The sequence below is a fragment of the Crocuta crocuta genome, unplaced genomic scaffold (assembly GCF_008692635.1).
Source record: "Crocuta crocuta isolate KB4526 unplaced genomic scaffold, BGI_CrCroc_1.0 scaffold343, whole genome shotgun sequence".
In the NCBI taxonomy this organism is placed as follows: domain Eukaryota; kingdom Metazoa; phylum Chordata; class Mammalia; order Carnivora; family Hyaenidae; genus Crocuta; species Crocuta crocuta.
Window position 1 is genome coordinate 175180 of NW_027532679.1, and position 27980 is coordinate 203159.

Below are 27980 nucleotides of genomic sequence, written 5' to 3' on the forward strand. Positions count from 1 at the left end.
CTATCACCAAGGTGTCAGAGTTCTGTCTGCATTTCTTGACTACAGACCTATGGAACCCTTGTGACTGTTAAAAAATATATATATATATGCCCCTGTGCATCCCCACCTCTGTCTTCCTAGCCCATGCTGGCATCATCTCTGCCTACACGTATATGCTGTGAGAGCCTCCTCCGTTAGTTCTACCCTTCTTGGTCTCCTGATCTCTTCTCCACTGCCCACCTCTCATCCCCATCAGCCTTTCCCTCCTCTGTGTGCCACACACAATGCTGTTCTTTCAGTCCCGCCTGTGTTTCATATTTCCCTACCACAGGGCCTTTGCACAGCCTTGCTTTTCCCTCTTTCAGGAATGTTCTGTTTTTCTCTTTCTGGTGAATTAACTCCTATCCATACTCCCTCTGTTTCTTCAGGGAGGCTTCTCCTAACCTTGCTGATGACATCGGACCCTCCTGATCTGATCTGAAAGAAAGGGACTCTTTTTGCACCATGTACTTTTTTTTTTTATGCACATACCACTGTAGCTGTTCAATTCATTTGTGGTTCTGGATTAAAGTGTATTTCCCCCCCTGCCACACACAGTACTGTTGCTCTATGAGAGCAGGGTCCTCATCTGTCTTGCTTACCAATACCCTGGACACCTAGCACAGAGCCTAGCATGTGCTTATACTCATTAAACATTTAAGTAGATGGATGGATGGAGAGATGGATGTATGGGTGGGTGGGTGAGAGACTCAATGAACATTATCATATTATGGATTATTGTTTCCCCGCCCCTCCCCCCTCCCCATACCAAGTGATAAAACATTTGGAAACTTCCTCTGAAGAAAACAGTACCAGCTGATGTCATTCTTTTAGAATGGAAGAAAGAAGTTACCAAAGATTCCATTTGCCCTTTAGATAATAGACATTACAAATGTCTTGGCTATTTTTCTCTCTGCTGTTGAAAAAGTCTCTTAATGAGCTTTCACACCTTAAGTAGCAAATGACCTTTTCTGGAGCTATCTATACAAAACAAAGGGTGAGTGGGACAGGTGGATCTGCCCTTGAAAGTACAGAATCAGCCTTCTTATTTTATTTTTTATTTTTTTTATTAAAAATTTTTAAATGTTTTTTATTTATTTCTGAGAGAGAGAGAGAGGCAGCATTAGCAGGGGAGGGTCAGAGAGAGAGGGAGACAAAGAATCCGAAGCAGGCTCCAAACTCTTAGCTGGCTGTTAGCACAGAGCCCGATATGGGGCTTGAACCCATGAACCATGAGATCATGACCTGAGCTGAAGTTGGACGCTTAACCGACTGAGCCACCCAGGAGCCCTCAGGATGAGCCTTTTTAAACAGTCGCTCCTGTCTATGAATGACCTTGCCCTCTTAGGAAATGGGGCCCCTTCTAGATTTCAGATTCCAACCTCCTGGCATCAAGAGCGCGGAGTTACCGGAGCTAGGAAAAGGGACAGTTGCCGCATGGAACAGCAGACTCCGGCAGTCTCATAATCACTGGGCTCTCGTGTCTTCATCCCCTCATAAACAGTGCCCTCTACGTTTCATTGTTGTCTCATACAGCTTGATACTGGTTATGGTGAAATGTAGGTTGTCAGCGAACAGCAGCCTACCAGATAGCGGTTGGCATAAGGTCAGCCCTATAGAAGTCTGACCCTGGGAATGCCGGAATGAGAGTGGTCCTCGGCCAGAAAGAGGGAACATTTCCTTTGAGTGAAAACAAGATTGTCTTTCTTGTACCGTCTCTCCCAGGAAGAGGAGGCTTCTGAGATTAATTCCAAGTGGATAGGTAGTAATATTTTATTCTTGGAGCTCTACTCCAGCCTGTTCCTTGCTCAGAGACCTTCTCTGGCTCCCACCTGCTGAACAGCTCCAGTGTAAGGTGCTCGGAGTCTGGTCCAGACTTCCTGGCCTCATGGCTCATGACTCTCTTTTGTAACCCGTTCACTCCAGCCAAGTCAGGCTCCTTGCTTTTAAGTAAAAATGTCCCTTACTTCATGAAGCGCATTTCTTTGTGCATGCTTTCCCTCCAACTGGATTCTGACCCTCTCTCCCCACCCCACCATTGCTACCTGTCAAAATCCTACCTATTCTTTCTGGCAACTTCAAAGACTCTGCTTCTGTAGGAATCTTTGCCTGATTGTCCCAGGTAGAATTTAATCTTTGTCTCTTGTAAATACATATAGAATTTATATGTACAACTTTCAGGGCTCTTATATTAGTATTGTGTGTTTTTTCCTTTCTTATATACTTGTCACATATCAATGCTATTTGTTGAGTCCAGGGACTATCTTATTTATCTTTGTCTCCCCCACTGTTCTTTGGACATAGTAGGTCCTCGGTTTATTAACAAAGTCATCCTTCTTTGTTGGATGAATGAGTAAATAAAACCAATCCAGCTTATGTCCTCAAAACTCATAAAGGAAGTACATTTATCCAACTGTCCAAACTCCCTTGCTTAAAGTAACTTTATGCTTTCAGTGAATTAAGCTGTACCTGGCCCTTTTTGAAGTATAACCTTGCAGGCAACCTTGAGGAGAATGCTTTGCTGTGTGGGTGTGCGTGTGAAGGTTATTGGAATAATCTACTTAGCAGATAAACAAAGGTTTGGAATTATACAGAGTCATTCAAACCTCAAAGCAAAATCATTCCAGCACCTTCATAGGGTTAGTTGAAAGGAAGGTTGGGGGGAGAAGTCATGTGAAATTTGCAACAGAATCTGGTCTGTAATATGTCCTCAGACCCCAGATGCAGCAGATGACCTGCTCGATATGACTTTGGGCATTGGCATTTTAGAGCACATAGCCTGTTTTCCGTAATTTGAAGACACTCACCAGCTGAGAGTCGCAGAGTCTGTGATGTTGGGATTAGAGTCTGCACTTTGACAGACCTTTCTTCTTGGGCAGAACGCAGTTGGCTTGCTTCCCCACCTTTCTCTCTCCCCTCCAAAGGGTGCTGGGCACGCTAAATAGTGATTAAACAAAAGATTAAAATTCCATCTGTGTGTGTGAGTGTGTGGCTGTTTGAACACTAATCAGTTCTTTCCGTGGAATGTTAAGCAAAAGCATGCAGATACCAGAAGCGGTTATTTAGAGTGGCCAGTCAAGATCCATTTCCAATTTATCGTTTAATGGGATTGCCACGTTAATTCTGCCAGCCTCCTCCACAGGCTCACCCTCACCTCTCCACTCTCCCTCCCAACCCCTTTGCTTCCTGTGGCAAAAGGACCCCTGGAAACCAAGGGCAAAAGATGGTGACTAAAGGGAAACAATCACAGTTTTCATAGACAAATGTTTGAGTCTGTAGAATTAAAGAAACTTACAGTTATCTCTGGATTGAAAAGCCGGATATGCTTGCTTGCATCATATTAAGTGATTGCCATTGCAGAGGAATTGCTGTCTTTTGAGAGGTGCCATCCATGCCTTTCTTGTTGCTAAAGGTCCTCTGACCTTTGTTTCGATTGCAGAATGCCGTGCTTAACTAGGAACTTTCTTCTTTTCCAGAGAATTTCCACCTGGGCCCCTGCCCTCCTGTAAATGAGGAGACTCTAAATCCCGTTATCAGCAGTGGCCACTTGCATCGGCTCTGGTGTTACATAGGTTGTTTCTGCAGAGCTTACAGTTTTATTATTTGATTCCTGCCCTCTTCGGTTCCCCCAAATGTGGCTATCATGAACACCGGATGATAAGTTTTCTCTAAAAATAATGTATTACTAGGCCCCCTTTACTGAGAAGGCCTGACTTATGCCAGACACTCAGATAGATGCTCTGTATTGATTAGCTCAGTTCATTCTCCCCAACAACCTACAGGTTATGGTTGTTATGTTAGTTTTCCCTATTTATCAGTCAAGGAAATTGGGGTCCACCTACTCTGGAAGTGAAACCCAGGTTTTTCCACCTCTGGAACTAAAATGCTCTGAGTCATTAAACTAGACTGCCTGCCCCATTGATGAGCAGGCGTTCAGTCATTCGGCTGGTATTTACTGAGGGCCTAAGATGGACCAGGTTTTGGCCTAGGAATGCATACCGATGAACCAAAACAAGCGATGCCCCTGCTTTCAAGAGGCTCACGGTCTGTCCCAGGGAGGGAACACCCAGATTGGAGCTGGCAAGCTATGGAATTTAAAGAAAATCTGTTCTATTCTGTTAGCCTCAGATTTCATATCTGTAAATCGAGGCAGCTGGGTTTAGACAAGTGGGTTTTTCAGCTTTATTGTGAATCAGTATCACTTGGAGATTGTGTTTAAAAACACATCATGCACGTGGGTGGATCAGTCAATTGAATGTCCAACTCTTGATTTCGGCTCAGGTTGTGATTCCAGGATTGTGGGATTGAGCTCTGCTTTGGGCTTTATGCTGAGCATGGAGCCTGCTCAAGATTCTCTCTCTCTCTCTCTCTCTCTCTCTCTCTCTCTCTTTCTCTGACTTTCTCCCTCTCTGCCCACCTCCCCCACCTGTGCTCCCTTGCTATTTTTCACTGTCTCTCAAAAAAAAAAACCAATAAAATAAATAAAAACACATCTTGGCTTCCTCCCCCCAAGTACTTTGATATAATAGGTTCAGGGTGGGGCCAGGAAATTACATCTATAATGAAGGCCCACATCTCCCAAGAACCATCCTTTAAGAGAGACTGATGGGGCTGTAAACCCCCATTGACACTTACACAGGATTTGTGTTGTGCTACCTGTATCCCCAGTGCCTGGCACAGGGTGGGTCTTGATAAGTATTTGGTGATAGTTTGGATGATCTATCTATGGGGTTTCCATGGATGGACCTCAGAGAGTCCTGAACCACTTGAAATTGACCACAGCTTTTGTTAAGGTTTGTGGATAGGATTAAAAGTGCCCTCTGGGGCGCCTGGGTGGCTCTTTAGGTTAAGCGTCCGACCTCGGCTCGGGTCATGATCTCATGGTTCATGGGTTCGAGCCCCATGTCAGGCTCTGTGCTGACAGCTCAGAGCCTGGAGCCTGTTTCAGATTCTGTATCTCCCTCTCTCTCTCTGACCCTCCCCTGCTCACGCTGTCTCTCTCTCTCTCTCTGAAATAAATTTTAAAAAATTTAAAAATTCTATAAAAAAAGCGCCCTCTGAGCACTGAAAACTCTGTGATTTTAGGATTGGAACCCAAATTTTCTCTTACCGAAAGCTCAGACCTATTAATTGTAAATCAGTTAATAGCAAACCTTGAGTTCTGTATCAAGGTGATTTGATGAGAGGATGTCAGTTTACAGTAGTAGATTCTTAAAATTCTAAAGGAGTTGATATCCACAGTTTATGTGGAAGCTCTGGAATGCTTGGGAGACATCCTATTTTCGTGATTTACTCACTTCATCTGAATGTACCTTTTGGGTAGATAGTGCTGTCTCCATTTTCCAGGTGGGAAAATTAGGGTGCTTGTGGCTTCTGTACCTTGTCCAAGGTCACACTGCAAGGGCTCTCTTCACTGAAGACTAGCCTGGGAGTCAGAGAATATGGTTCTTATCCTCTGCCTGCTTATGTGGCCTTGGTTGGGTAGCTTGGCCTCTTTGGGCCTCAGCTTCCCCATCTGTAAGATGGGGGAGGAGTGGACTAATTGATTCTGAGCATCTGCTTAGCTTGGATATTTGAGGACCCTCTATAACTATGTGCTTAGGCATGTAGAACTCCCTGTGTCTGTAGGCTCTGACATCCTATTTGTCTAGGGAGGTGAAAGGGCTGATGGGACCACCCGAACGGCATAGATCCTGTCCACAGAGCATTCCAGAGGGGCAGACATCATGAAAGCAAGGCAGTGCAGGTGATAGAAGCTGAGGATGTGAAACTCCCAGAATTTTGGAACCTTAACTCTCCACCCGGTCAGTTCAGCAATTCACTGTTCATTCTGAGAACAAGATTCAAGGAGCCTACTTCCATGAGGTCACAGCTGGGCAATTCAATCCCTTGCCATGTTTCCAATGTCGAAGAAGATTTTTATGAACAGTTGGAGGAAACAGAGCCTTTCAGGGAATTTTAGACTCTTGTCATGTTCTTCAAGGGCCACTTGGCCCTTGCTACCCAAAGTGTCCTTCATGTACCACCAGCATCAGCATCACCTGGGAGCTCGTTAGATGCGCAGAGTCTCAGGCCCCATATCAGACTCGGTGTTTAACACAATCTCCCACCCCTGCTCTGTGATCACACTGCACATTAATTTTTTTTGAGAGAGAGAGGGAGAGAGAGAATCCCATTTAGGCTCCACACTGTCAGCACAGAACCCAGCATGGGACTCAGTCTCACAAACTATGAGATCATGGCCTGAGCCGAAATCAAGAGTCAGACGCTCAACTGACTGAGCCACCCAGGCGCCCCGGCTGATTTCATTTTGAGAAGCACTAGCCCCAACCCAGCCTTGATTCCCCTCTTTCACATCCTGCTGAACTTCCAAGTATCCTATTCCTGGCCTCCTCTAATATCTTCCTTCTAGCTGGTCCTGTTTCATCCTAGTACTGATCCAAGTTTTGAATATCTCCTGTATTTGAAGCTAAGCCCTCAGTCATTGAATAACCTCTGCCATTGTCATTCATTCTACCCTTAGGACCTCAGAGAACAAGAAAACCCCTTCTGTGCCCCTCATGGCTTCTTGTCTCCTAGTCCTCCTATAGCACAGTTTCTAATTGCAGCATTGTGTATTGTATACTATACAATACTGTATATTGTATATTGCAGCATATTGCAGACTTGCTATGGCCAGGCAAGTGACACAAATGAGAGATAGGAACCAGATGAAAAGCAGTAAGGAATGTTAGGGACTGCGGCAAACTGGAGAGGCTTGCCTCGCCTAAGCAGGGCAGCTCTGGTGGCTCAGCTTTGCTGAGGAGCTGAGGGAACTCAGTCTGAACATTGACATGTCTTTTGAGTTTTCAAGAGAAGCCAAAAATGTTGATAAAACAATAGGAAATCTCCCTTTCCCCCCACACTGGCAATTAAAAAAACACACACACAAAAAAAAACAAAAACAAAGCAAAAACAAAACAAAGCCTCAAAAGCCACCAGATTGTTTTTGTCAGCGACCATACCTAAGGTTTTTGTGACCTTTGATGATAAATCTCTGTTCAGCTTGGATACTAGAGCCCAGGTTTGGTCTGAGCAGCTCAAAGCAGGCAGGATTGTGGCCTCCTTATTCGAGACCAGTAGTTCTTAAACTTAAGCATGCCTCAGGACCTCTTGGAGGACTTCCATGTGTGTGTAAGTTTATTTATTTATTTTTGAGAGAGACAGAGACAGCATGAGTGAGGGAGGGGCAGAGAGAGAGGGAGACAGAGAATCCCAAGCAGGCTCCATGCTGCCAGCACAGAGCATACCGCAGAGCTCGAACCCACAAAGCTGTGAGATCGTGACCTGAACTGAAATGAAGAATCAGACGCTTAACTGACTGAGCTACCCAGGCACCCCGGAGGACTTGTTAAAACATAGATCTTAAGGCCTCACCCCTAGAGTTTCTAACTCAGGAGGACTGGGGCAGGGCCCAAGAATTAACGTTTCTTACAAGCTCCCAGCTGGGGCAGTGCTGTTCACACTTTGAGAACCTCTTTAGATGGGTGTCTGCCATTAAGGTAGTCTCTGTCTGCAGAGCCTCTTGGTTCCACCAGTGAGCTGAGCAGTCTGAAGTTCCCAGTCTTTGGGTAGCAGGAGAAAGAAAAGGATGTGGGAGGGAGGGCTGGAGAAGAGAGTGCTAAACAGCCCTTGACCTATCCCTCTTGACATTTCAGTGATGGAGTATTTCTTGGGCAGGTGCCTGACCCATGCCAAGGCTTGGCTGCTCTGCAAAACAGGGAAGTGGCCCTGATCAGTTTCCACATACATTTGTTCTTTTGTTGGGAGATTGATTATCGATGTGTTTTTAGCAGAGGACCTTTTTAAAGTGAAATCCCATGTGGAATTCCGGTACAGAAAACAGGTGCATTGCTGGCATGGTTCAAAGGGGGCCAAGCTCGTCCTCTCAGAACCCCTCGTCCTAAAGCAGCGTTCAATGTCTCCTGTGGAAACGTAGCTGGATGCAGTGGAAACTTGCTGAAGGGCCTGCAGCTTCACTGTTTTCTGAGAGCCCTGAGAACCATTCGCAGGCACGTGGCCTTAGTTTTCATAGTTTCCTTTCCCTCTCTGACCAACACATCTGGCATGCTAACTTTCAGAATTCTCTTCTTGCAACTCAGAGAGGTCTGTTGGAGAGGGAATGCAAAGGATGGTTATTATCATTAGAGCTGATGTAAGTATATTGAGCTGTTGTGGAAAATCTGCTAACATGAGGATCAGCCAGAGACTTAAAAAATTGTTTTGAGGATGATTTTATCCTGGTGGCTTCTTGTTAGTGCTAATGTTGCAGCATGTCACATGCTGCGGGTCTTCATAGCTAATTACATAGGAAATAGGACTGTTGGCCCCTGCATGCCACAGGGGCGAGAACATGTCTGCAGGATTTTTAATGGGCAAGGTGATGTGGAAGCCATTCTCATTTTCGTGAACACAGGAAGATATTTAAACAGCCGTGCAGCACAGTGTTACCTAGGGAAGGTTCTAACTGAGCCCTGGAGCCAAGTGTTTAGACTTGACTGTTGGCATGGGGAAGTGTCTGATGCCCTCTGATGACCTCAGACAGTGGCATGCAACTCCTTTAATTAGGGAAACACTTCCTAATGGGCACACCAGGATGGGCTCATCTCCCAGACACAGTCCGTGCCTCCAGAGCCTGGCCCCCAAGGGCTGCTGTCCAGTGGCTGCTGTATTTTCCCATTTGCTGTCAGCCATCCAATTGCTTGTTCATCCACTCCACACACAATGGCCAAATGTTCACCCTCGTTAGGACTGGGCTCTTCTGGGGACCGTAGAAGACCTTGCCTTTGCTCCTGTGTTCAGAGCTCCTCAGGCCCGGCTCAGCTCTGCCACTCTCCACCACACCTGGAAGTCTATGCCCTGCCTCTCATTTCTGCTTACCTGACGCTTAGCCCAAATGCCTTCAGGTCTGTGAAATTTTCCCAGTTCTCCCAGGTGGAAGTGAATTCCTGGGGCCCTTTCTCCAGGCCTGATCTAAGGTTCACTTATTTGCCTCGTCCAATATGTAGCCACGAACCACCTGTGGTTACTGAGCACCTGGGAAGGTCTGAATTAAGATGAACACAAGTATAAAATACACACCGGAATCCAAACTTAGTTTCCCCCCCCCCGTGATAATATTTTAGACAGAGTATATTGGGTTAAATAAAATCTATTACCAAACCTAATTCATCTGGTTTTTGTTTGTTTTTTCTTTTAGTGTGAATACTAGAAAATTTAGTTACACGTGTGGCTCACATTTGTGGCTCGCATTAGATTTCTGTTGGACAGGGCTACACTTACTGCTTTCTTCCTTGGGGGAAAGGAAGTTCTGTCCATCTACTTTCTCTCCTGATGGTTCATGGTTCCAGGAAGGTAGACACTGTGTACCTGTCATCCTTCGGACCTTTGCCTGCCTGACTGGCAGATGGCAGCACTGACAGAGGTGTATTGAGGGAATCAGTAAACGCACAAAAGGTGACAGACCATCAGTCAACACCAACAGCTCCCATAGATAGTGCAACCTCTGGGTCTCTGTTATTAAATTTATTTCTCCTTTCCTTCTTTTTCACAGTTTCTATCTTTTTTTTTTTTTTAAGGGCTCCCACAATCAGCAGAAGAAGATATTTTTCCTGGGAGATGGGCAAAAGCTGAAGGATTGGCATGACCAAGAAGCCATCAGGAGGGATGCCCAGCGCGTAGGTATGGAGGCAGTATTGCCTGCCCGCGGGTCGTGTGAAGAATGTGTGTGTGTGTGTGTGTGTGTGTGTGTGTGTGTTTAGCAGATGTGTCTGCACCTCCTGTTGACTCCCTCTCCATTTACCACCATCCCTTCCCCTGCTTCCTGGGGGTCCACCTCTTCATCTGTTAGCTGACCCCTTTCTCCACTCACACCACCAGGTCCACTGCCTTCAGGGTTGGCCCTGCTACCTTTATTGGGGGGTAGAAGATGTCTCCCCCTTGTGAGATATTTTAACCACTAGAATGAAGAGCCAACATTTATTAAACACCTACGGTGAGCATGGAGGCCCACGCTCCACACTTTGCACATTTTCTCAGTGAAACCCCAAGTTGCCCTTTGTGGCCCATTTGACGGGAAGGGACCTATAACTCAGAGATGTAGGGTAATCTGCCTGCAGTCACACAGTGAGAAAGAGGCAGCCTTGGGACTTGAACCCAAGTCTAGAGGACAGAGTTGATCCCTACCCAGCTCTGTAGCCATAAGACTGAATGGATTTAGCAGGCTTCGGCTCAGGTTTTCTTTGGCTAATTAGTCTTTGGAGCAGTGCTATTACACCGAGCGTTGGGAAGGGTTGTGGGGGGTGGGGGGATTGTAAAGAAATTACATGGAAAGTCATCTCTAGAGAGCCTGGGCTTAGGGGTTAGGAGGGCAGCCCCAACACCACTGACTGGGTGTTGTTGTGACAAGAAAAGTGACAGATTTGAAGCAACTTACAATTCCTGAAAGCACTATAGATATAGAGGGATTGGTATTTTATTCGTTTTATCTCAGTTAAAGGCACTACCACTATTGATTTTTTTTTTTTTAGATTACATTATGAAAAAAAAAAACCAGACTACAACAAGGCTCCAAATAGAGCTGATATAATAACCGATGGTCAGGGAAATCTAAAGACATGGCATGCATTTTTCTATAAGCCAGTGATTTAAAATGAAGTGGGGGGTGGGTGCCGCTTAAGCTGGGAAGGGAAACATTTGAAAAGAGATGATTCTCCAGGCAGATATACCAGAATTATTAGAATGTTGCGCTAACTAGCACGAAGAGAGTAAGCAGTGGAAACAATATGAAGAATAATAATAACCAGGCTGTGTTGAGCGCTCACTCTGTGCCAGGCACCTGGCCCAGCATTGTCTCCGTAATCATTACACTGGCCCTTCTTATCCTAATTAGTACAAAGAGCAAACCCCGACCATCGAAAGGCTAATGGCATGTCCAGGATGACAAAGCTGGGAGCGGCAGGGTTGAGCTTCATGTTGTCCTCTGCCAGACTCTAGGGCCTGAGCTCTGAATTGCACCCCTGTACCCCCTCCTGAAACCTCCCTCCTCAGGCAGATGCTTCTGGCTCTTCTTTTTCTGCTTGCTGCATCTGTGTCCCTTGTGGAATCTGGCCTGGGTGCTAGGCAGCAGTGTCTTCTCATGGAGCATTATAAGATGGCAGTGTCCTCTCTCTCATCTGGCTGGAGCCACAAGGCTGTAGGCACAGCCCTTGGCCCCACTTCTCAGCTGGCACCTTCCCATGAAGCTGATGTTGTCACCATTTACTTTGCAAAGTAAATAGGATGTTGCTCAGACCAAAGGCTCCAGAAGATGAGGCGGTTTTTTAATAAGCTACTTTTATGACCATTTCTCTCCAATGCAGATTCTTGGGCTGTTCTTGCAGCGGTTGGTGTGGACATTTGTACTCACCATTTGCACCCTGAGAACCCAGAGAATAATTGCCTGAAGCATCAGGGTCTTTTTCCCCAAATGGGTTGTACAGAGAAAGGACACCTAGCACTTTATCCACCCAAATCCATGACTCAAAGTCACATTTTTCAGGGAATCCTGGCCTAGGCTGTACAGATCTTAATTAATTGTTTGCTGGCTTAAACGATCAAAGCATCTTTTATCATTTGTGGCAATTTTTATTTGCATATGAACTTTTGCCTTGCCTAGAGAGTCATCCTATTCCTGACATGAATGTGTTTTATTGTTCACAAATTCTGTCATGGATACAATTTCACATTTGAAGTTCAGAGAGTTGGTGTAACTGGCCCAAGGTTGGTCAGCTTAGAAATAGATCCGGCCTCCCATCCCAGTGATAGGACTCCATGGTCAGGGGTGTTTGGGGCTCCTGGCGGAGTAAGGGAAGCATGGGCTTTGGAGCCCACAGACCTGCTTTTATAACCTTCTTGAGTCTCAGTTTATCCATCTGTAAAATGAGGGCTCGCAAATCCTCCCTCATGGCTTTCTGGGGGAATTACATGAGAACAAGTACATGACATGGCTTTGGCTGAATAAATTCTCGTTCCCCTCCCCTCTTTATACACCCACCTCACGAAATCTAGAGGTCCATCCTGTATTAAAGGATAAAGTTTTATCTGTGTCTTAATTATATTTTTCACCCTTCTTCCCCCACCCTGTTCAATTAGCAACGTTGACTTTGCTCTTTGCTTCTAGGAAATGGAGAACAAGGGAGACCTTACCCCATGACCGACGCTGAGAGAGTGGATCAGGCATACCGAGAAAATGGATTTAACATTTACGTCAGCGATAAAATCTCCCTGAATCGCTCTCTCCCTGATATTCGGCACCCAAAGTGAGTGTAACATCTCTCGTCTTCTGGGATATAAGGATTTTACTTGTGGCTCTTGATGAGAATTAATTAAAGAAACAGGTACAAAAAGTGCTGCTGGAGGAAATTCCCTCCTTGGTAGCCAGGATCTTGGTGCAGAGGTTAATGCGATCGGATTCTCCTAGATTTAGAGGGATGAAAGACAGCCAGTCTCCTTCCCCTTTGCAGGCAGTGGGATTCATGCATCTTCTGTATTTCCCCTCTTTGCTCTGGCCCACGGGGAAGTTCAAAACTCAAGTTCAGACATATACAGCAACAGTTCCAATCCTCATCCTCTCCATGAGGAGATACATTTTTATTTCCTTTTTTTAAAAAACGGGCTTTGTTTTAGCTGTCCTGTGCACCTAAGTATTTGTGTCTTTTTTAATAAGCTACCTCAAGTCGTTTTGAGACAGGACGCATCGTAACGATGAAAAGGAGGTTAACAATGGCAGCTAACATCCTTGAACAGGTATCATGTGTAGGCACTTTGTTTGCCTTAAGTGTTACGACTCCTGTAAGGCCACAAGGTGGCAAAGAAGCTGAGCCAGGTCTCTAGCTCACCCAAAAACTCTGGACCTGAGTCTGTCCTGCCTCCCTAGATATCTTCAGTAGAACTGTTGTGGTGGTCTTGGTGATTTTCTGCTAAAGTTGGTGTGCAATAGAGTCACCTGGAGGGATGTTAGAGCCCAGGATTTTGAGCCTCACCCCCATAAATCCCAATGCAATAGATGTGGGTCAGGGGCCCAGGAACTTGCATTATAAACAAGCTTCCATGTGATGCTGGTGCAGCTTATCTTGGGTCCTTTGGGAACCACCAAAGGTAGAATTCAAATGGGAATTCTACAGGAAGGCAGTACTGAGTGGCACTGGAGCATAAAGTGTGTTGCTCAGGGGTTAAGAAAGTAGAGCCCAGGAAAAGATAAGTAACAGCTAACATTTACTAGATGCTTCCTGCATGCCAGGCATTGTTCTCAGCCAGTGGTTTTCAAAGTGTGTTTCCCAGACCAGCAACATCATGGGCACCTAGGAGCTTATTAGAAATACAAATTCTCAGTTTCAGCCTAGATCTACTGCAGCAAAAGCTCTTGGGAGGCACCCAGCAATCAGTGTTTTAACAAGCCCTCCGGGCCATTCTGATGCAAAGCTTAAGTTTTAGAAGATATTCTGGGTACTTTAAGTGCTTACTGCACTCAGCCAAACCTTCCAAAAACTAATGACATATGTACTTCTATTATTCTCATTTTACAGATGAGGAATTGAGGCACAGAAAGGCTAGATAGTTTGCACACGATGGCACAGCTGGTAAGGGGAGCTGGAACTTGAATGCAGGGAGTCTGACGTAGCATCGTAATCCATAAGGTCTTTAGCACCTGTAAGAACTCAATTGGTAGAAACCAGGATGGGCATACTTCAGAGGTACTGCAGGCTCTACTCCAAACCATTGCAATAAAGCGAGTCAAATGAATTTTTTGGTTTCCCCATGCATATAAAAGTTGTGTTTATACTATACTGTTTTCTGTTGAGTGTGCAATAGCATTATGCCTAAAAGACAGTGTGTATACCTTAATTTAAAATATTGCTAAAAAATGCTACCCATCGTCTGAGCTTTCAGTGGCAGAGGGTCTGGCTCGATGTGGATGGCTGCTGACTGATCAGGGTGGTGGTTGCTGAAGACCGGCTGTGGCAATTTCCTAAAATAAAACAATAAAGTTTGCTGCATCTATCAACTCTTCCTTGAAAGAAAGATTTCTCAATAGCATGTGATACTGGTTGATAGCATTTACTCACAAGAGGACTTCTTTCAAAATCAGAATCGATCCTCACAAACCTCACCACTGCTTTATCAAGTCCGTTTATGTAATGTTCCAAACCCTTTGTTGTCATTTCAACAGTCTTCATAGCATTGTCGCCCGGAGTAGATTCCATCTCAAGAAACCATTGTCTTTGCTCATCCATAAGAAGGAACTCCTCATTCGTGATGGTTTTATCATGAGATTGCAGCAGTTCAAGTATAATGATGAAATAGTTTGAGATATTGTGAGCGTTACCAGTATGTGACCCACACATGAAGTGAGCAAATACTGTTGGAAAAATGGCGCCAACAGACTTGCTTAACACAGGGTCGCCACAGGCTTCTTCAGTTTGTTAAAAACACAGTATCTGCAAAGCACAGTAAAGTTAAGTGACGCAAACTGAGGTAGGCCTATAAGAAAGAGTTAATCGTGGTAGCATGTTTGGGCTACTTACAAAATGCTTTCTGCCCCATTCTATCTTTCAGTTCCCGCAGCAATGCTTTGAGATTGGCCTTACTATCATCTCTGCTTTGTAGATGAGGAAACCACAGAGCTAGGAATCTGTACCCAAAAGGGTCGTGTTTATCCAGGTTGGGCTCCGTTCAATGGACTTCTTGCCATGAGGGCAGGAATTGTGGGGCCTCAGAGCTCGGAGCGTTTATCTGTGGAGCTTGCAATTCGCTTCACGGTCTTTACTGTCAAGCCCAAGATTTTTCATCTAAGTCTGAGAATGTAGTTCAGATATTACTCATGTTGCTGGATTCAGAGCTGTGACCTGACTCTGAAGGTCAGAAACTCAATTTATGTGTTTAGCCCCTTGCAGAGTTCAGAATTCTACACTAATTTCGTCTTGCTGGCTCCACGAAAGAAGTTCATCTGGGAACATTACACCCTCACCTCAGCTGCTGTTCTGTGGCTCGGTGGGCTCTCAACTCTGGCTGTGCCTGGGGTGGTTTGAAAGACACACAAGGGCCAGGGTCCCACTCGAGACTGCTGGAATCGCAGTCTCTGGGGGTGCATCCTGGGTCTCCCTATTTTCTGAAGCCTCAGAAAGCGAGTCTCACTTCTATAACCAGGGTTGAGAACTGCTGGTGTCAATCAAGGAGTATTTTTATGAGAGGGAGCAGCTAGGTATGAACACAGCTTTCATCCACCCATTCATCTGTTGAGTCAATAAATATATATGAGTGGGCTTGACACCAGGAACACAATGATTAATGAGCCATGATTGTTGCCTCATGCAAGAGGTGGGGACAGATGGGCTAAGCAGGTCATTACACTGCAGACGAGGAGACTGGTCATAAGGGTAGACTCAGGGTGCTTCAGAACTCCAGAGGACACCCTTACTCAGCAACGGCCTTTGTGGGAAGACGCTGCAGGTAGAAAAGTAGGCAAGAAGTACACAGTCTCCAGCTGACTGATTAAAAGTTCGAGTCTCCCAGCTGGATAGAGGCCCCCAGGTTGGGGCCTGGCCCCCTTGTCTCTAGTGCACCGTTTCCCAGCTCAGGAAAAGAAAGGTCTTCTTAATCTCGGACTCCCAGGGCCCACAGACAAGTCTGTGGATAGAAATCAGGAGGCTCTTGGGGCGCCTGGGTGGCTTAGTCGGTTAAGCGTCCGACTTTCGCTTAGGTCATGATCTCGCGGTTCGTGGGTTCGAGCCCCGTGTCGGGCTCTGTGCTGACTGCCAGCTCAGAGCCTGGAGTCTGTTTCAGTCTGTGACTCCCTCTCTCTCTGACCCTCCCCTGCTCACACTGTCTCTCTCTCTCTCTCCTAGAAATAAATAAAACATTAAAAAAAAAAAATTAAAAAAAAAAAAAGAAATCAGGAGGCTCTCTAAACCTGGATGAGGAAAAACACTGAGTCTTTCTTTTTACTAACCTCTAACTGAAACATGGTGTTCCTTTCAGTTATGACTGTAGGCAACAAAGCACCTATGAATTTGTCACCAAAAAGAAATCATTTACTTTTATATCACTTTACAGATATCTAGGAATGTCATGAATACTCATCACTGCTTTGAAGTGAAGGTAGTTTTTTAGAACAGCCATTAGATCGTGTTGATTAATGTGTTAATAAGGAAACACTTTTATTACTATATTTCAGATTTTTAAATTATTTTGATAACTATATCCCAGTCCAGTTGGTTTTCTTTATAACCTGATCTGTTTTATTTTATGCATTATAAAAACTGCTTCAAGAAGTGGCCATCGGCTTCACCAGCTTAGCAGAAGGGTCCAGGGCATGAGGAAGGTGAGGAAGCACTGTTCTAGGTGGGTGTGAATTGAGCCGAAGGATGCCTCAGGCTCCTCTGTCCCCAGACCACCCCGCCAGCATCTAAGTCACCATGAAGGATGTCACTAAATCCAGTGCTCCTGACACTCCCCGACCTCTCGTCTTTTCAGAATCCCTAGTTGTAGAAGAGGACTTTCTAGAAATGAGTTGACAGATGTCTTGAAGAGCTATTGCTTTTCTTCCTGGGCTGAGGTCTGGGGTGGGGGTGAGTCTTTCCTGCAGACAGCGGAAATGTGTGAGATTAGAGCAGTGGAGACCCTCCCTCCCTCAGGTTTCTTTGAGCTGAAACAGCTTCTCCATCAGGAGCTGAGGTAATGTTTGCCTTTTACTTCTTCTAACTGAATTTTGGCAACCTTGCATCAGGAACAGGATGCAATGCAACATTGCATCGAGGGGCTGTTTGTGCCAGCTGCGTTTGCTTCCACCGCAAGCTGCACCAAGGACCATGGAGACACAGAGAACGGGAAGCAGGCAGTCCAGCCCGACTTGCGGGGCTTGTGTACGGGAGGTGGCCAGCTGGCTCTGAGTGAGCCTGTCCCCCTGCACCCCTTGCCGAGAGAGTAGGAACTGAGGCTGGCTGGTGCACCGCCCGCTTCCCCTGCTCCCTGGGAGGCTGGTTGGGCTGCTTGGCAACTGTACATGGGAGCAAGACACAGAGCTGATGGCCACAGCCCCAAGTGCTGAAGTGGCTGGGATCTGAAGCTTCCTGGGCAAACTTCTCTGGAAAAATGGTCATTTTCTCCCATGGAGAGATCATCCATCTGAAAGCAGTCAGAGAACATTCATGGTAGGAAGGAAAACCATCTACAATCCTGACCTGCTTTCTCCAGTCCCTTGGTTTAGCTTTCAGCAATGAATGAACCTGAATGGAATCTTTGTTGCAATGAAAGGCTCAAATCTACCAGATTCCTTTTTGTGAAATTAACTCTGTTGATTTATGGTGTGTGCTGAATTTCCTCAAAAGAACTTAGAAGTTCATATTTTTATAATAGGTCAGTGTTCTATTGATCGCCTTCACATCTCCAGCAGGTTACAAAACCAACAAGGGAGGCAATTACAGCCTATACGTTTTGACACAAATTTATTAAATATGTACACTGGAAGGAAAGACAGGTTGCCAGCAGAAATTTCAATGAACCACATTTATAGCACTAGCTGTAATGATAATAGTAGTGCCCCAAATATGAATGTAAACACAGACATACAAAAATGCTATTTAGGGGCCAAGACAGAGCAACAGGACCCTCTCCTGCCTGAAATAACAGCAACTAAAGACAAACCATGTGAAGCAATGGTTTGTAAGACATTGGACATGAGTCAGTGACAGGCTCTAATCCTTAAGAGCTGAGAAGCAAATGAGGTGAGTCCTTCAGGTTCCCCAACCTTTGTCTCAGGAGAGTTTCCAGGCCATGATCTAGGGAGAGAAACCCGAGTAGAGCCCAAAGGACTTCCTGAGTTGAGGAGAGAAAGCGAGAGTTCAAGGAGACTAAAGAGGCCAGAGTTCACAGGCCCTTAAAGAGGAAAATACTAATAAAAACCAACCCAGGGGCATCTGGGTGGCTCAGTCAGTTAAGCATCCAACTCTTGGCTTGGGCTCAGGTCATGATCTCACAGTTTGTGGGTTCGAGCCCCACGTCACTCCACACTGATGGTGCGGAGCCTGCTTGGGATTCTCTCTTTCCCTCTCTCTCTGCCCCCATCCCATTTGCACTGTCTCTGTCTCTCTCAAAATAAAATAAATAAACTTTAAAAATAATAACAACAACAGCCCGGAGTTAACAGAGATTTTAGAATTAGCAGAGGACACTAAAATAGTTATTGTAACTGTATTCTATATGTTTCAAAACTTAAGTAAACACATGGACAATATAAAAAGACCCAAACTGAACTTCTAGAAATGAAACTAACAATGCCTGCAATGAAAACTAGTGAACGGGATGAATGGCACCTTAGATATTGTGGGGGTGGGGGAAGTAAAACTGAAGACTAGGAAAAGAAACTACTCAAAATAAAATATAGAAGAAGAATTTTTCCAAATGGAAAGGGCATTGGTGAACTGTGGGACAACGTTAGGCAATCGAATGCCCGTCTAATTGGAGTCTATGAAAGGGAAGAGGAAAATCATGGCCAAACGTTTTCCAAGTTGAATGACAACTATAAAACCACAAATCCAAGAAGCACCATGAAACCCAATCTTAACAAACATGAGTAATATGACATGACTGTACATCAGAATCAAATTGCTACAAACCACTGATGAAGACAAAGTTTTAAAGGAGGCAGAGAAGTAAAACCGAAAGGACTGAAGTCGAGGATGACCGAATTCTCCATGGAAACGATGGAGGCAAGAGCACGATGTAACAATATCCTTAAGGTATTAACAGTAAAATCTCTACCAACCTAGAATTCTACACCTGGTGAAAATATCTTTCAAAAATAAAGGCAAAATAGGGACTTGTCAGACACTGAAAGAATTTATCACGGCAGTTATATATTGTAAGAAATGTTAAAGGAAGTCCTTTAGGAAAAAAAATATGGCAACAGGTAGAAATAGGGATCTTCATTTACAAAGAATGAAGATCACTGGAAATAGTAACTATGTGGGTAGATAGACACTATTTCTTATTATTTAAATCTGTTTAAAAGGTATCTGAGAGTATAACCAAAAATAATAATAATATATTGTTGGGCTTTAAACCTATGTAAGGTATACATGTATGCCCACATAAAGGTCGGAGAGGAGAAATGATAATATACTACTGTAAGATTTTCATACTACTTGTATAGTGATATAGTATCATTTGAAGGTATACTGTTAATATGTATCCTATAAATCATGAAACAAGCACTGAAAAGCAAAGCAAAGAATTATAGCATAAGCCAATATGGGAGGTAAAATGGAATAATGAAAAATATTCAGTTAACCCAAAAGAAGGCCGAAAAAGAGAGAAAAGGAACTGAGATCAGAAAGGACAAATAGAAAGCAAATACCAAACTGATGGACTTTAACCTAACCACATGAATAATCACATTAAATATAAATGCACTGATTGTTTCAGTTAAAAGGCAGACCTCTCTGCCTTTTACCCAATTAGATGAAAAAAACAAGATTCAACTATGTGCTGCCTGCAAAAAACACACTTTAAAGATACAAATGACAGTAAAAAGATAGGAAAAATTTACCAAGCTAACACTAATTAAAAGGAAGCTTTGGTGGCTGTATTAATATCAGTTTAAGTAGAATTCAAAACAAAGGCTATCAGGGATAAAGAAGGTAGTTTAATAATCTAATAAAGGGATCTTTCATTAAGAGAACATAGAAACCAGGGCACAGGGCTGTCTCAGTCAATTGAGTGTCTGACTTCAGCTCAGGTCATGATCTCTCAGTTCATGAGTTCAAGCTCCACATCAGCTCTATGCTGACAGCTGACAGCTCAGAGTCTGGAGCCTGCTTCCTAATCTGTGTCTCCCTCTCTCTCTGCCCCTCCCCCACTTACATGTGCAAAAATAAACATTTTAAAAAAGAGAGTGAGAGAGAATATAGCAACCCTAAACATTTATGTACTTCGTAAGAGAGCTTCAAATTACATGAAGCAAAAACTCATGGAACTGCAAAGAGAAATAGACATAGTCACAATTATGAGATTTAACATTTTTCTCTGAAAAATTGGTAGAACAAATAGCAAATCAGCAAGGATCTGGTAGACTTGAACAGCATCATCAACCCCCAGGACCCAATTGACATTTATAGAACCCTCTACCAATAACAGCAGAATGTACATTCTTTTCAAGTACATGCAGAGCATTTACCAAGATAGATCATATTCTGGGTTGGAAAACAAGTCTCCATGAATTTAAAAGGATTCAAGTGATACAAAGTATGTTTTCTGACCACAATGGAATTAAATTTAGAAAACAATAACAGAACAGTCTCTTAACATTTCCAAATGTCTGGAAACTATGTAACTCATGTATGAATAACAGATGTGTCAAAAAAAGAAATCAAAAGGAAAATTAGAAAACGTTTTGAACTGAATGGTAATGAAGACAACATATCAGAATTTGTGGGATGTCACTAAAGCAGTACTTACAGGGAAGTTTGTAGCATTAAATGCTTATATTTGAAAAGAAAAATGGTGTCAAATTGACGACATCAGCTCTACTTTAAGAAACCAGAAAAATAAGAACAAGTTAATTCACATTAAACAGAAGAAAGGAAATTTTAAAAAAGATAAAAGCAGAGATCAATGAAGCAGAAAATAGAAAAACAATAGGAAAAAAAATCCGTGAAACCAAAAGCTGACCCTTTGAGATGGTCAATTAAATAGATTAACTTCTAACCAGACTGATAAGGAAAAGAGGGAGAAGACACAAATTACCAATATCAGGAATGAGAAAGGTGATAGAACTATAGATTCTTATTTAATTATTAGGAGAATCATAAAGGAATATTCTGCACACCTTTATGCCTGTAACTTCAGCAACTTAGTTGAAATGATAAATTCTTTGAAAGGTACAAACTACCAAAGCTCACTCAGAAAGAAATAATGAACCAGAATAGTCCTATATCTATTAAAGAAATTGATATGATAGTTAAGAACTTCCCTACAAAGAAAACTTTAAGTCCAGATGGGTTCATTGGTGAATTACACACACACACACACACACACACACACACACACACACACACACATACACACATTAAATAATACAAACAACTCTTCTACACCAACTCTTCCAAAAAATTAAAGAGAATGGAGCACTTTCCAACTCATTGTGAACTCAACATTATCAGGGTAATGATACCTGAATGCCTGATACCAAAACAAGGCAAAGATATTGCAAGAAAATTATATTATAGACTAGCATCCTTCACGAACAGATTGGATAGGTGCTGTTATTGTCGTCATTGTCATTACTCACCTTTTTTCAGATCAGCAAATAGAAGAATCAAAATGGGGGAGGGATAGTGACCTGTGGCAAAAGTCACACAGGTACAGCCTGACTACCAGAAAAAGAGGAAATCAGGAAGAGGCAGAGCCCTGAGGAGGAAATGGCCCCATGGCCCCAGGAGAGCTGGCAATGCTGAGGTCCTATTCAGGGACAACCCCCCCCCGCCAAGATAGTCTGACCTTGGTGATGCTGAGAGCTTGAGAACCAGGAAAGCCTGATGTTTATAAATACCCCGGAATCTTCTCAAATGGTGATATAAACCTGAGCAAGAAAGGCCAGGGATGTAACCTGCTCCCTGCACGGCCACCTCATGGATGTACCCAGAGTTAATTAAATCAGGATCTTAACCTTAAGTAACTATGTATGTATTAGGGGGCTTTCCCACTCCTCCACCCCCCAGTCTGTAGCCCACATAAAATACAGCTAACCCCTACTCATTTATACTAAAATGATCAAGTGTCAGTCCCTGCGTTAAGGAAATCTCAAGCCTATCAGTCACTGGAAACTGTCTCTGTGAGTCATTAGTTCATTAATTCTTTCATTCAGCAAATATTTATCATGTACCTACTATTAGTGCTTATTGTATAGGCTAGTCCCTGGGGAAACAGCAATGAACAAAATAGCCAAAATTTCCTCTTTTCCTGGTGTTTACATTCTACTGGGTGGAGGAGGTCATAAATAAATGCATTATTTTTTCAGATGGTGATAAATGATATAAGAAACATAAAGAATCAGAGTAAGGGGTAGGGAAAGTAATATGAACGGGATGGATTTTATTTCACTGATAGTGGGGGGCCTCTCTAATAAGATGACATGTGAACAGAGATATGAAGAAGTGTGAGGTCTAGCAGGGCAGTCAGCTGGAGGAAGAGTCCTGTAGGCAGAAGAAACACTATGTGCAAAGGCCCCAGGGCCATCATACTTGCTTTATGGAGCCCAGTGAGCCAGAAGGAAAGTGATGAGAAGCAAGCCTGGAGAGATGTCAGGGCCATGGCGGGGCTTCGGCTTTCACCAAAGGTAGTAAGGGGAAGCTCTGGAGAGTTTTGAGCACTGAGCGACATAATCTGATTTTCATTTTCAAAGGATCACATCAGTTGCTATGTTAAGAATAGACTGTAGGCGGCTAAGAGCGGTGCAGGGAAGCCAGTTAGGAGTTTATTACAGCCAGGCAGGCAGAGAAGGGGACAATGACTCAGACCACCTTGGCAGAGAAGGAGCAGGGAAGCAGTGGCCGCGTTCTAGAAATATTTTGAAGGTGGAGATGATGATGGGGATTTACTTATAGACAATATAGATATGAAGAAAAAAAAAGGGAGAAGAGACCAAGACAATGCGAGGTTTTTGGCCAGAGCAACTGTGAAGATGGAGTTCCCATTTACAAGGAACAAAAGCTTTGAGAAGAGTAGATTTGGGGAAAATCAAGATTTTTATTTCAGTCAAGTTTAAGACATTCTTAAACATCCAAGTGACAAGGCCAAGTAGGCAGTTTAATAAATGGTGCCATTTATGTTGTGAAAAATGGAAATGGTGACGGGATTCTTTCTGAGTTGCTATGTTTTTATTGTGGTTTTAATTAACTTGCTTTCCTTGAATAGCAAGAAGTGCCTGAGGCATCATGGATAGTAAATCTAAAAGTGATCCAAGATCAGCTGTGGTCTGCGGTGCGGTGTGTGGGACGACAGAGTTTGTGTGCATGTTGGGGTCACGGCAGGGGCTGTGCCTACCCCCTCCTCCCCTGTGCAGTGGGAGTGAATGGCTGGAGTCCACACCCACCCCTCTCCCACCTGCCACCGTGCAGAGAGGTTTGTCAGACCCCCTTAGAACAGTGACAGGCTTGGAGGATATACTTAGTAAGTATTAGCAGTTTTTACCCTTTTTATCATGATTCTTTTGCTGGAATAAGCTTGCTTGACACTTCTATAATGGAGCACTTCAGTGTAAGATGAGCACCCCCAAGATGCTCAGGCTGGGAGGGGTGAAGACTGCCCAGTTCGGCAGCTGGTACCAAGGCGGTTGTGTAGGAGGGGGCGGGAGGGCGGAGAGAAGGGCTGTAGCCTGAGTGATTTGTGAGCTGGAAGAGGGAAAAAGTCCAGATTTCTTTGGGAGCATCACTGATTTTTCAGGAGGCTCAAATCAGTTCTCCTCTGAAACTAAACGACTCCCTTCTGAACAGTGGTGTTTCTTTCAAGATAACAGTTATTGATCCATTGGACCTAATATTGGAAGGTAAAGGTGCTCATAAGCCTTACGATAAAATGGCAGCCAATAAAATCTCTCAAATTGACTTCTTTTCAGTAATTCAATTTCATTGAATTCAGCCCTTGGGTTGAAATTACAGAGGTAAATGGCTTGTAAGCAAAAATGGCTGCTGTCAACCAAAAATCAAAATGGGCACATATATCCCCTACAATTTACGCTGGGCAAAAACCACTTGACATCCACAAGAGTTGATGTGTGGCTTGCGTTCTTTTATCATTTCTGCAGACAAATGCGCTTTTGAAATCTTCTAGAAATGGATGCTGTGTTCTCTCTGAATAATAACAATGTCTCTCATTTATCAAGTGCTTGTGTGCCTAGCATGGAGCTGAGCAATTTATCAGCCTGCCTGGTTTTACTTCTTCCCACTTTGAGGTTTTGTGTGATCATATGTTTTTCCTTTAGGTTTCAGCATTGTCTTCTCATTTACAAAAAAGCTGTTAACAACTCTTTGTAATTCCAGCCTCTCTGAAATTGTTTGTATCTAACCAGGATCACTAGCTCCATTTTAAGGACGCACCAACGGAATCTCAGCTGAGCTCAGCCAGTAGAAAGCAGAGAAGACCCAAACCTGGATCCAAGCATATGCTCTTTCTGCTGCATCACACACAGACTGAGACCCATTCCTCACAGAAAAGGAGGGAGACAGTTTTTAAATTCGAATCCTTTGTGCGTCAAGGTTCTTGGACCAGTCATAGTGAGCAGGATTGGCTAGAGAAATATAAATAGACACAAGCAGAAGACTATTCAGGTTGTGTTTCACTCACTATGCTGAAAGTAATACATGTTTGTCCGTGAGCAGACAAATAATACTCAGTAAAACTGGTTACAGAGATGAGTTTGATTTCTAAGTGGTGTTGGCCTTCAAAGGACTTAAGGAAAAGGAGAAAGATGACTGTGAGATAGAGGTGATTCTCCGTTCTCTCCCTTCATTGAGGCGGCGTCCCGAGCAGCATGGGGGTGAGACAAGCAGAGGGGGTCATTGAGGAGCCGTGTGACGTAGATTAGGACATCATTCATTCCTGACTATAAACCTCTTGCTCCATACCTTATTCGGTGTGTTGGGGGGAGGGGAGAAATCAATAGTCCCCGTACCACCACCCATCTCCAATCTTAAATCTGCCTAGGTAGTGAAAGTGAACTGCTTAGCCCTCTGTAGTTTTTTTTTTTCCTTTGTTTGTACAACATATAAAGACATATGAAGGGGCTTAGGTTTGGTTTTGGTTTTTTTTTTTTTACAAAAATCTGAGTGTACTATATATATTTTATTCTACAAGTAGCTTTTTTTCACTAAGTTTATTTATTTTGAGACACAGAGAGAGAGAACAAGTGGGAAAGGGACAGAGAGAGAGAGAGACAAAGAGAGAGGGAGAGAGAGGATCCCAAGCAGGCTCCGAACTTTCAGCACAGAGCCTGACACAGGGCTCAAACTCACAAACCATGAGATCGTGACCTGAGCTGACGTCGAGTCAGATGCTTAACCCACTGAGCAACCCAGACACCCTTCTACAAGTAGGTTTTTTTTACTTATTATATTGCGGTCATGTTTCTAATACATTCCCAACAGCTGTGTAATATTCCACGAGAATCTAACCCACTCAGCCCTTGCTCTGTCGATGGCTGTACCAATGGTTTCCAGTTCTGTTTCTGGACACAGAGTGGCAGCAACATTCTTGAACACAGATCGTTACAATTTTGTTTTCTTTTTTCCTCTTTCATGAACCGTCAAGAATCTTGATAGTAAAGCCCATTTTCTCTTAATGATGTGTGCCTGGAAATTGGCATTCAACTGGGATTTGAAGTGTGGTCCTTCTGGTTGTTATTTCATGCCGATCGTTCCGGGCACCTTGACATGCCGTATTGATTAGCCAGAGCTCCTCCTTCTTGCTGTCGGCCTGTGTTTAAAGTTTGAACAGTGGAATATGTTGCATGTTACATCTGTGGGAGAATCCCCTTTTATCATGTGGGACAGCTGTGTAAAGAAACTGTTGGATTTTGCTGTGTGCTTTTTTTTTTAATGTTTTTTATTTATTTCTAGGAGAGAGAGAGAGTGACAGCGTGAGCAGGGCAGGGTCAGAGAGAGAGGGAGTCGCAGTCTGAAACAGGCTCCAGGCTCCGAGCTGGCAGTCAGCACAGAGCCCGACGCGGGGCTCGAACCCACGAACCGCGAGATCATGACCTAAGCGAAAGTCGGACGCTTAACCGACTAAGCCACCCAGGCACCCCTTTGCTTTGTGCTTTAAAAAATTTTTTGTTTTGTTTTTACAACTGTCTTAAAACTAGATAAGGTTTGAACCAAGAGTTTTCCAAAATGTGAGTTCAAAAGGGAAGGAAAAGATAGCATAAACCAAGATCCCTTAAATATTGCTTGTATCTGAAGTCTGGCACGGGTCAGGGGGCGCAACAGTGGTGATGAACGGATAGTGCAGGGTGCATAATTAATAATAACAAGCCTTTGTGATCCTCTGAGCTGTCCACTGAGACAAGGGAAGAGCCAGTAGGTGTATCTGGCTTTTAGCAAAGCCTCCCCTGAATGGAAAAGGACCTTCATAAAGATGTCAGCCTTGGCACATGCTGTCACACTAATCTTCTGGCTCCTCTAATTCCAGCCAGATTGTTGAAAAGAAAGCCAGCACCTGTCCCATCCCCCAGAGAGGTTTAGAGAAGGGCTGGGAGCCAAATCCCAGCCAAGGAGAGAGGCTTGGTGAAAGGATGTGTCAAGAGAGGCCCCAGATCTGCATCTGGAGGGAGGAAAGGGGGCAGGAGCTTTTCACACTCTACCCACTAAGTCCCAGTTTCTTCCTTTTGTTCCAGAGCCTGGAGCTATTTATAACTTCCTCTTAGCTTCTTGGTAGCTCCAGAGCCCATTGGACGTAGTCTTGCTGAGAATATTTTATTATAAGGGACTATCCTTTATGCAAAACAGAGAGCGAAGAACAGCAGAGTACTGAACTTAAACCGTTTGCTGGAAAATGACCTACTCTGTGGCCTCTTGATGATGGAAACTCACATTTATGATCCAGATGCTGTACCAGGTGTATTCACCTAAGTTATCTCCTTCATTCCTTGTGACAGCCTCAAAAGGAAAGAATTATATCCCCATTTTACCCAAGTGGAAACTGAGGCTTAGGGAGGCTGTGACTTTCCCAAGATGACCCAGTGCTAAATGACAGTTGTGGGACTTGGACCCAGATCTGAGGGTCTCCAGCCCACGCCATATCCCTCCCCACACCTGCAGTTGCCACTTGGGGCAGTACCCTTTCTCAAGTCCCACTCTGAGATATGGGTATGTCATCTCACTGTGTGACTGGGAAGGTCCCTCCCCATTCTGGGCCTCCGTTTCCTCATCTATAAAATAAAGAGTGCAAACAAGATGACCTTCAGGCCCTTCCAGCCTTCATAATTCAGTGATTCTCAATGGCTTTTCATGTGGAAGCTGTGCATATGGTCTGGAAACAGTAGTTGGCCTTCTTCCTCAACCCAAAGAGATCCTGGCTTCTGCCACCCCCAAGACACACAAACCAACTCCCAAAGGCCCATCTGGTCAGTGGAAAGCTCGAAATTATCATCTGTTTGGCGGAGGAGGGTGTGGATTCAGTTCCCATGAGAAAGTGCCAAAATGGTAAACCCATTTCTAGAAGAAGATTGTTTATCTAAGAGTACAAACACTGGGAGTTTTCAAACAACAGAGTCACTCCACAAGAATTTTTTCAAATGATCATTCCCTTAAAACACACACACACACACACACACACACACACACACACACACCACTCACCCTTATATTCACTGAAAAACAATTTGCTATAGTGTTCAGAGCACAGTGGTGGTAAAACACCATGAGCTGCAGAAACACCAATTGCTTGTGATGTCATGGTGGCTCAGTTGGCATGGTGTTGACAGAGCATCGCTGATCATATGAAACAATACAGTGTGCCCAACAGCCTCACCTGTCCATTACCTGGAAGTCCAGATTTCCATATTAGTATTGTTTCTAGAGTTTAGAAATCTTAATTCTATAAGAATCCATTCTTTTCAAAGTAATGAAGAAGAAATAAGAACACTTCATTCAGCTCAAGTGCAACTTTTGGATGCTTGTTTTTGTTGTTCTTTCCCGAGAATGGACTCCTTGGCCACAAGGTTACTTTAACCACTGAGCCAATCCCCCTGCAAGGAGGCAGAGTTGGAATGTGGGAAAAGCCAGCGAGGCTCTCCAGGAGCCTCCCCAGGAGGGGGAGGTGGAACCATGGCATAGATTGTCTTATGACCCCCCTTACCAGTAGAAATTTCTGGATCCCATCATTACGAGGCT

At 44.0% G+C, this 27980-nt stretch overlaps 1 protein-coding gene across 1 annotated transcript in view; it reads left to right on the top strand.

Annotated features, from left to right (window-relative positions):
- The window catches only part of GALNT10 (polypeptide N-acetylgalactosaminyltransferase 10), a 225972-nt gene that overhangs the window by 91645 nt on the left and 106347 nt on the right, over positions 1–27980 (top strand). Inside the window, exons 3-4 of the mRNA XM_077780793.1 lie at positions 9636–9738; positions 12218–12356. Of these exons, the coding sequence (XP_077636919.1) occupies positions 9636–9738; positions 12218–12356 (242 nt within the window). The remainder of the gene's footprint in view (positions 1–9635; positions 9739–12217; positions 12357–27980) is intronic.